The sequence below is a fragment of the Camelina sativa genome, chromosome 11 (assembly GCF_000633955.1).
Source record: "Camelina sativa cultivar DH55 chromosome 11, Cs, whole genome shotgun sequence".
In the NCBI taxonomy this organism is placed as follows: Eukaryota; Viridiplantae; Streptophyta; class Magnoliopsida; order Brassicales; family Brassicaceae; genus Camelina; species Camelina sativa.
In genome coordinates this window covers 7,458,783-7,468,243 of record NC_025695.1, presented here as the reverse complement: position 1 = coordinate 7,468,243, position 9,461 = coordinate 7,458,783, and the positions used below count along the sequence as shown (strand labels likewise).

General features: G+C 36.6%; 3 protein-coding genes across 3 annotated transcripts in view; 2 read left to right on the top strand and 1 right to left on the bottom strand.

The window, feature by feature from the left end:
* The window catches only part of LOC109127161 (dynein light chain 2, cytoplasmic-like), a 4,961-nt gene extending 1,796 nt beyond the window's left edge, over window positions 1-3,165 (top strand). The window contains exon 3 of the mRNA XM_019231501.1: window positions 3,003-3,165. Coding sequence (XP_019087046.1) covers window positions 3,003-3,081 — 79 coding nt within the window. The 3' untranslated portion in view covers window positions 3,082-3,165. The remainder of the gene's footprint in view (window positions 1-3,002) is intronic.
* LOC109127160 lies at window positions 12-1,092 on the top strand. Its single transcript, XM_019231500.1, has 5 exons — window positions 12-229; window positions 299-388; window positions 471-578; window positions 659-910; window positions 991-1,092. Exons 1-5 carry the CDS (start codon window positions 20-22, stop codon window positions 1,075-1,077), a joined length of 747 nt encoding a protein of 248 aa, XP_019087045.1. The 5' UTR covers window positions 12-19; the 3' UTR covers window positions 1,078-1,092.
* Window positions 3,282-9,393, bottom strand: LOC104722190 (myosin-4-like). Its single transcript, XM_010440323.2, has 24 exons — window positions 8,840-9,393; window positions 8,641-8,745; window positions 8,424-8,567; window positions 8,183-8,333; window positions 8,068-8,095; window positions 7,776-7,944; window positions 7,573-7,636; window positions 7,438-7,451; window positions 7,273-7,357; window positions 6,976-7,079; window positions 6,737-6,875; window positions 6,516-6,634; window positions 6,254-6,406; window positions 6,088-6,177; window positions 5,894-5,971; window positions 5,580-5,738; window positions 5,250-5,435; window positions 4,893-5,098; window positions 4,666-4,801; window positions 4,453-4,582; window positions 4,277-4,384; window positions 4,076-4,191; window positions 3,792-4,004; window positions 3,282-3,684 (listed from the first exon to the last, which is right to left on the bottom strand). Exons 1-24 carry the CDS (start codon window positions 9,059-9,061, stop codon window positions 3,304-3,306), a joined length of 3,300 nt encoding a protein of 1,099 aa, XP_010438625.1. The 5' UTR covers window positions 9,062-9,393; the 3' UTR covers window positions 3,282-3,303.

Sequence of the window (9,461 nt, the reverse complement as noted above, 5' to 3'; positions counted from 1 at the left end):
ATGGTGTGAGTGTAAGTGAATGCAGGCAAGGTTTGAGCTTGATGAAGATTGGCAAAGGATATCTGTGATTCACCAGATGGGACATTTGTGGCGATCACACAAGTCTGTCACGGTGAAGGCTATAAATTTGGCTGCAAATAACCAAGAGAGGATGAATTTGAGACCACCAAATATTGGTCCTGTTGATTGGCAAAAATTTGTCAAACTCAAAACTAGTGCTGCATTTAAGGTAATTACTTGTGATTATAATTGTTTAGTAGTTGATTGGTGATTAGTAATTAACATGTTTCATTATTAGGCCGTGAGTGAGAAATATAAAGCAAAAAGAAAGAATCAGATACCTCACACCACTAGTCGTAAAGGGATCAGCAGACTAACAGAAGAAATGGCAAGCATATATACTACAACTATGTTGTTTATTATTATACATAGTGCTTGTACTGTTACTGAAATTTTGTTTTCTGGAACAGAAAGCTGAAAGTGAAGATCCTTCCAGCGTGACAAGACTAGATGTTTGGATCAAGTCTCGCACCAAAAAGGATGGTACACCAGTAGATACGAATGCAGCTGATTTGATTGTAAGTCTGAATAGAGTTGTACACCAGTAAATAGTGTGTTATCGACTAGTAAAACCTGAAACTGTCTTTATGTTTTTCAGCAAAAAGCAGCTGAAATTGGTGGAAGTGATGCTCCAGCATTTTTAACAAATCCAGATGAAGATCACCTCGCCAAGCTTTTAGGACCTGACAATTCTGGTAGGCTGAGGGCAATGGGTAGAGGCATGAGTAAGACCAAATTAGCTTGTTTACAAATGCAGAGCAAGTGTATGGCTGAAATGGAAGAGCGGCAAGTAAAATTAGTAAAACAGGTCAATGCCTTGGAAAGTGAACTTGGCAGAATCAAGAATCAGGTTAGATACTTAAGAGTTCTCTACTATTCATCAGCCAGTTAGAGTAATATAAATTGATGTTATTTTTGTTTATGTTACAGAGACCAGAAGCTGAAATGGATGAAAACTCAGCTGCAAGAGTAACATATTCTTACTTCTTTTCATATCAGCTAAGTGATTCTTCTTAGTGTCGTTTATGATTCTTAGTTGCTCATGAAATTGTTGCAGAGTGTAAACAAAAGAGCACATCCTAAGTGTGTGTTTGTTGATTGGTCTGACATTGATGAAAATGTTGGTGAGGGTCGGATTCTTTCTTCTGATCCGGATGACATAGTGAATGACTGTCGTCTTGGCCCTTATGATCTCAAAGTGTTAGTTGAAGCTGCATATAAACCAGATGCATTTCTATGGAGACCTGCACAAAAGATCTTTCATATGAAAGAAGCTGTTGGACATATAATCGCATGGCCAACTGATAAGTGTAGACTGGTAGACAACAACATCCAAATGGAAGACATTGCCCCTATGGTATTTATAATTTCTAGCAATGTGTTAGCAATGTATTACCCCTGTCTATAATGCTAATTAATTATATTGGATTTGTTTACTGATTGTGTTTAACAGGGTATACAAGGAAACAAATGTAAACTATTGGATTTGTCTAAGGGTGACGTCATTGTTGCTGAGGGGCGTTGGGAGACACAAGAACCAAGTGCGTTGGTTAACGGAATTCCTCTTGGACCAAAAGCAGTTAAAGTATTTGTGGATTCAGTAAAGCAGCCTGATACATCACTATGGAGACCTACAGCTGAAATGTCATTTCTTGAGGACTGTTTGATGGCTTACGTATCTTGGCCCCTGAGTAAGGTTGATTTTGAAAATCCCTCAACTCCAACTGGTCAGAATGCTACATCACATGCTTCTTTGTCTGCATCAAAGGCCAAGTCTGCAGCCACAGCTTCTAAGTCTGCTACAGAGTCCAAAACTTCAGCAACAGCTTCAAAGGCTGCATCGCAGGCCAAATCTGCATCTATGTCTTCTAAGTCTGCATCTGGTTCTGAGTCTCCTGTTGATGATGCAACGGGTCCAATATCACCAATAAAGAATACTTTACCATCACAGTCTCCTCTCAGGAAGTCTCCAGTAAGTGTTTTCATATGTTATGAAGTTGTTTTTGTTAATTATATGATGACTGATGGTTTATATTGTAAACATGGCAGCGCATTAATAAAGTTATTTCCAAGGAGAATAAGAAGTGCAAGTTGATGGATTTAACTGAAAAGAATAGGGTTGTGGCTGAAGGACGATGGGGAACAAATGATCCAGAACATAAGGTTCACTTTACTCGCTTGGGTTCTAATGCAGTTAAAGTGTGGATAGATGTTGTGAAGGTGAAAAATGTAAAAGTTTGGAGGCCATCCGATGAAATAGAGATTATTGAAGATGCACTTAGCTCCTGCATTGCTTGGCCAGAGAACAAGGTCATTATGTCTTAAACTGATGGTTTTATTGTGTAATGTTAAGTACTTGAGATTGCTTGTTTATTTTGGATGTTCTTGAGACTTTGATGGTAAACTGATGTTCTTGAGACTTTTGTTATGTATTTTGGATCTGAGACGTTTATTAATCAGATTTTATGAGATTTTATAAAACAGGTTATGTGTGCTATAATCACATATCAGAAAATGCTATAAAAGTACAGGTAAACGTTATGATAAAAGAATATACCATAGCACAGTAAACAAGATAAAACAGCATTTCGCAACAGCTATATTAGATATGTATAACATAGCACGAAAAATTAAATATTGTATAAATTTTTGCAAAATTATAATCTTGATAATACAGCAGTTTATTAGAGCTATGCTATAAAACTATAACATAGCACGAAAAAACAAATGTTGTATAAATTTTTTCAAAATTATGATCTTGATAATATAGCAATTTCTTAAAGCTATGTTATATTTTTATAACATAGCATACGTAATAAGTGCTATTGTATATGGGGTACATATAATAACAGTGCCCTAAAACAGCGCTCATGAAAACGCTATCAAAGACCTATGATAGCGTTTTTCTCTGGTTAACAATGTGCATATTTGTTGTAGTGCATTTTGCTTTTTAAGGGATCAGCCGGTGAACCAGCGTCCCGGACCGACGATCTAGCTAGTTTAGACTATCTTGTAAAATAGTCAAGTCTTCATATAAGTGCTTCACTGCGATTTCAAGATTGACCGTTATGAATGTTTTGAAAGACAAGATTTATATTTCCTGGAGATATGATTTACAACAATATGATTTAGCTTTTAATTCTTACCATCCGGTTAGCTTGTAACTATTTTTCTCTGCCATTAGTTTGAAAATCCTAAAACTAGTATAATTAGTTTTCGGTACATGAGAACAAGATCTAAGTTTCAACAGCTTTTCTTGCACCACCATTTCCGACGACGACGTTCAACACCATTTAACCGGAGCCTTGTCTTTGTCTCGCTTAGTCTTGCTTTGTAATCTTTCTTCCATTTCTCAAATCTTAACTTCAGTCTCCTAAGTTCTTCTGCGTGCTGCGTCCTGTTTGAGCTCGAGTCTGGTTCTAATCCTACCTCCACAAGACTCTTTGCATCTTCGTTAATTATGACGCTTCGTTGATCAGATTCTGTAGAAAGATTGTTAGCGTCACTCAAGCTATCCTTAAGCTCTTTTGTGGGAGTTCCGAAGGACATTGTATCCTCTGAGTCATTACCATGACTTGCAGTTTTGTTTGGAGCCAAAATCTTACAAGCAGCTGCAAGACTCATCTGCAAAGGCATATATAGATTTGGAACATCATTAGCTTTTAGGCGTTTGGTCAGAGCAAATCATATATATGCTTGATGATGATTACGTGGAGTGATGGGCACTGTACCTCCATTGACAACATATGTTTTTGCCATGTTTCCTCCATTGACTTCATTTTTGTTTCGTTCTCTAACCATCTTTCCTCAAATCGTTGCAACTCGTCCTGCAATGCAGTGTTTTCATCGTCCTTCTGCATTATAGCTGCTTCGACTTTCTGAACCCGGGTCTGGAGATCAGCAAAAGCCAAAGGTTGGACCTGAAGCTGCTCTAAAAGAAGGCCCTAAACAAGAAAGATAATAAGTTTCAGCAGTAGAGAACTCATAGACACACATACATCAGGCAAAATGCTACCTTATCTTTGGAATCCCTCCTCGTTAACTTTCTTCTCGGTCTTTTCTTTCCATTGCATGATTTTTTCTTCTGTTGCATACTATTTAAGTGTTTACGAGCCAGCCATTTGCGTACCACTACATACAAGGAAGAGAGCTGTAAAATCTTATCCAAAATAGAAATACAAATTTTTGATGCCAAAGGAAAGACATTGATGTTTACCATATTGCAAGTGTATGACTGCATCAAGTTCTTCAATAGTTGCTGGGGAAACGATAGCTGATCCTCCGACCACAATGTAGTTTCTCCTGGCATGTTCTCCGCGGATATCTATAGCAACAGAATAAATAAGAGAAGAGAAAACATATACCACAAATAAAGGAATCATGAATGATTACATGACTGAAGCATCACTGCAGCATTCTTCATATTGTGATAGTGTTCACGAGTCTTATAACCACGAAATTTCTTCTGTAATCCAAGTATGCCACATAAAACATATTTTTTTCTTTCCTCAAGGACGCCAATCTATCAAATATAAAGATGAAGGCGTTATAAATTGCCGATTGATCAGGAAACCAACATAATATCTACAGATAAAGAGAACTTACTAGTCCAGTTCGGAGGTATATTTTCCTATAACCAACTTGATACATTTCAGGAGGAAGATTGTATTGTTTCAGAATAGCAGTTGATGTGTTAAGTGGATCCTGGGAGAATTTTGTGGCCAGAAGTATGAATCCATATCTAATCCATGAACAAACCAACAAAGACAAAGCTTATGATTGGAACAATAGATCTATCAACAAAGCACATCGTTTAAGTTGAGAGACCATACCTTACTGCTAGCTCTTGATGTGTCAACCGTGTAGGATATCCTGATCTTGATATTCTAACAATCTCCAAAACGCCACAACATCTAAGCTGTTGTAGAACATGATTCTCATCATAAATTCCAGGAAGCTGATTTGAATTTGGCTTTATGCATCGAATAAAATGAGGAGTGGTGTCTTCTAACTTGTTCATCAACTTGAAAAGTTGGCCCTGTAAGCATAAAGTGAAAGAATATACCGATGGTCCAGTCATATTCAATAAAGTTTACAAAGAGGCTATTAAAGTCAAAAGATTATTTTCAGAAAACTTTTTAGGAAGATTTCAATCAATACAGAAAACTGCAGAATTCAAGCCTTCTCACCTTAAACTTTGTAATCACAGTTTGATTCATGGAGTCCGAAATGGTTGCCGACTTTAGAGACTTGTAACACATCTTAGAAGAAAACAGGTTCAATAATTGACATTTGCTTGATGATAAAAGTTGGATAAGATCAACATGCAGCGGATCTCTGTTCTTTTCCAGGAAGCCGTTTGTATCATAGAGAACCTATTAAAAGTACAAAACTCCCATAAGTACCCAAGGAGATATATGTTCATTCTCTTGCACCTTAATAATTTCACTGACTCATAGCCACATAATAACAATTTAATATGCAGAATCCAACTTTCTGGATTTGGGGTATCAACAGACCTCTCCAGCATAGTGACAAACTCTGAAACCCTGACCTCTCCCTCCCTTGAAACAAGAGTTAGCCCTCAAATGATGATTGAGCTTGTTGGCAAACGTTGTATCAGTCGCCTTCGGAAAATTTGATTCTTCATCTAGTAGCGATACCAAACCAATGGGTTTCTGCATGAGCAACCATATTCGTGAGATGATTTTCTCAAAACATGGAAGAAAACACCATAATCTCAATCATGTTTAAAGCAACTATCAAATTCTGAGTTTGTCAAAGTATTATACCATCCCTTTCTTAATCAGTAAGATGACATGCTAAATATTACCTTCTCAATCAGGTTTAGACACTCTTGATTGTCTTTGAATTCGACCTTAGTCCAATCAATTCCATCCCCTTCATATTCCTGAACAGTGAAGAGACTAGCACAAATTAACAATACACATTTTTCTGATAATTGTAGCTGACCAGAAGCAGAATACCACATCTTCATATAATGAGGCTTTAGAGAAAGAAGATTACCTCTTGTTCAAGTTTAAATAGATGTCGGTTGAAATGTTGCTGCAGTCTTTCATTTGCATAGTTTATGCAAAATTGTTCGAAACTATTATTCTAAAACCATAAAAGACCTGATCATTACACAGTCAAAATATATAGAGGCTATAAAAACTCGAGCATGGTTACGAACCTTAAATGATTCAAACCCATATATATCAAGGATACTAATAGATCTTCCTGTACGTGAGTTACCAACTTCCAGTGAAATGTTTATTTGCTCAACAAGCCAGTTGAATAGGCTCGCATAGATGGTTTTCGCAAGAGAATCCCTCATCTCAGTTGCCTGAATATATAACAAAGCAATCCGCACACTACCTTTAGCTAGCTAATGTATATAGAAATTACTAGTGTTGTGTAATATATTGCAGTGTTTGTATAGATATTAAACAAACCTGTCGCAGTGTCAGTCTTTTAGCAATGCAATCTCTACCAGCTTGGAGCTTGCATGTAGACAAAACCACCATAAGCTCTTTTGAATTGCAGCCCATTAACATAGCTACATTAGTGACAGCTGTATGAAATAAGAACAACATAATAAACATCAGTAAAGTTTAATCCTATTAAGTTCACAACCAGTTCACTAATTCAAATGATAAATGACAATCAATTCTACCTTCATCTGCTACCACTTCCACATAGTTTTCATTGTCAATCACTTTAAAAGAAACATTTCCTAACCATAACACGGCTGCAAGCAGAGAAAATGCACGTTCTTGGTATTCTTGTGGAATTTGAACAATGTTGAAAGCTTCCTATAACAAAAGAGAAATCTCTGACAGAATAAGAAATTACAGAAACATGGCATCTGTTTCATGGAAAACAAAGGGAAGCAGTGGAAATAGATAAAGTTACCATCAGTTTGTGAAACTTTTGTGCATCATTAATGCGATCAATGGTTAAGCATTTGCTCTGGTTCAAATAATTGTATTCACTTGCTGCTTTAAGCTTCAATCTCTCTGCAAACAAAATCATATAATAAAAATGTTCTAGTAACTTCTAGCTTCTCAACCATGCGCAACTAAGCTAATTGATCTTTTATATATGTCTACATTTTTGCTTCAGCAGGGACACTTCCTAAGCATATCATATGCTGCTGAATACGTAAAATACCTGAATTAGTTCTTATATATCTCGAATTTGAAATGTTACCTATAAGAATTTGTGGAGCTCCTGCACACAATTCATAGAAGATATGGTATGATCTCTCGCCGTTGCACAGCTGAACCACTCTTGACTGATCCAAAGAGACTACTAATTAGCCTATGAATAGCTTACCAAGTAGAATCTGACTAGAGGTTCTCAACAAAAACTTACCTTTTCTAGGAGAACTATGGTCATTCAGCACAAGTAGTGACACAAACATGGTGAGGAAACCCAAAAAAAAGATGTGAGCTCCCATAGCCAAGCAAAGAAAATTGGCAAACAATAATACAAATGTTCAATTCTTACAAGTTTCAAGTTTAGCTCCGCATATCTTTCCCTTTGCACTAAAATGAATCTCCATCAGTTTTCCCTGCACCAATTCAGATTTACTATTGAATCAATTTACGGCCGACACCAAAGTCTAAAATCTAAAGAAATGATTTTTGTAATTTGGGAAAAAACATCCAGTCATGCAAAAATTGGAAAACAAAAAGGTATGTGTAACTCACAAATCGGCTAGAGTTGTCATTTCTTAATGTTTTAGCATTCCCAAAAGCTTCAAGTATACAACTTGTCTTTAGGAATTCGTTTTCCACCCCAAAGCTACCTCCACCAAGAGCTTCCAAGTACTGCATTGCATATTTTGCTGTCTCAGTTTTCCCAGCTCCACTTTCTCCACTATGAAATAATATTATTATTCATTTGATTGTTGATATCAATATCAGAAAATCCATTTCACCTAAGCAGTCTAATCATCGTCTATATACACAGAAAAAACATTCAGAATGGAAAGCCTCGTACCTTATGATAATAGATTGGTTCTTCTCCTCTGCGTAAAGAGAAAATTAAAAATGTAAATGCCCTAAAGTTAACACCATGGTAAGGAACTAAGTTTTGGTTCTTCATGAAGAATCACCTCTCATCATCTCATCAAAAGCTGCATCTGCCACTGCATAAACATGAGGAGCATCCAAAGCCTTATTCTGATACGTTGACAGAAACTCTTTGCCATAGATCTGGACATTCTTAAATGGATTTACTGCAATCAAAACCGGCCCTGCTTTACTCTATAATAGAGAAACATGGAACTATGTCAAAAAAAAGTAAACTCGGCTAGAATAACAAATTTATCAAAAACAAACCACAAGAGAACTTACATAAATCAAGTCCTGTGAATATCTGACCCTTAGGTTGTAAAGAACAGATGGTTCATTCAGATAACTAAGCTGTATAAGGTCTTCAACTCCCTCCAAAATATCTGGGTTAGCAGGAAAAATCTCTTCCACTGATACTTTCACAACCTTAACACAAAATAACACCATAAGGCCTTTTCCATATCATACAAAGGTATAAAACAAGTAAAAAGGAACTTACCTCTTCGGTATTGGACAACAAAACACAAACATCATCAACAGAAGTAGATTGTATCTTCCCCAAGTTCCACTGCCCATTAGCAACGCGACACCAAACTCGAAGTTTCTGGCATAAAAATATAAACTTTAAAACAAAAACGAACCCAATACAAGTTGAAGCTGTGAATGAAGAAAGACAAAAGAAGCAATCTTCAATGTACCTCTCGGAAGAAATACTCAACGTTATCGAGATCATGCGGGTCCTTAGCAGGACTCATTTGAGCAATTGCATTACGTAAGTTCGCCGGAAGCGATTGACGATTCGACACCATTTGTGCCCTTGAAGTAGACCGAGACGGAATCAACGACGACTCCTTGAAGCTCACGCTAACGCCGTGCTGACGGAGAGACTCCAACGTTTCCTTAACCGAACTTTTCGTCATTGTGTGTGGCCGGAAACGCCGATAAAATCAGAATCCACCCACCAACAAAGAAAAACAAAAATTCAAACTTTTTTTTTTTGTTTTGTAAAAGAGTCTTAATTAATCAACACCCATTTTCGCGGCTAATTGAGCTCCATAAACCCTAAATTAAAATCTTCTCAAATCATGTAGTGGGGGTTGGGGGGAACAAAGCCAGCATTGTAACGCCAAATGAAGAATCAATCTCTCAACATTGTAACCATATGATTCAAACAAATTAAAGAGAAAAAAATAGCAAAAACTGAAAACAAAAATAAACCTTTTAACTAATTTTTGCCAACGAGAAGCCATTTCCAACGAATACAAAAAGAAAGAGAGAGTTTTGAAAAAAATACAGAGACACTGAACTCTTTATTAGGTA

Excerpts from the sequence above, each read along its gene's own strand:
- LOC109127160 (XM_019231500.1), top strand. The coding sequence starts at position 20 with ATGCAGGCAAGGTTTGAGCTTGATGAAGATTGGCAAAGGATATCTGTG. Across the intron at positions 230-298 it reads AAACTAGTGCTGCATTTAAG|GCCGTGAGTGAGAAATATAA; the intron begins GTAATTACTTGT and ends TTTCATTATTAG. Across the intron at positions 389-470 it reads GCAGACTAACAGAAGAAATG|AAAGCTGAAAGTGAAGATCC; the intron begins GCAAGCATATAT and ends TTTCTGGAACAG.
- LOC104722190 (XM_010440323.2), bottom strand. The coding sequence starts at position 9,061 with ATGACGAAAAGTTCGGTTAAGGAAACGTTGGAGTCTCTCCGTCAGCAC. Across the intron at positions 8,746-8,839 it reads TTGAGTATTTCTTCCGAGAG|AAACTTCGAGTTTGGTGTCG; the intron begins GTACATTGAAGA and ends TTTTTATGCCAG. Across the intron at positions 4,385-4,452 it reads TGCAGTGATGCTTCAGTCAT|ATATCCGCGGAGAACATGCC; the intron begins GTAATCATTCAT and ends CTGTTGCTATAG.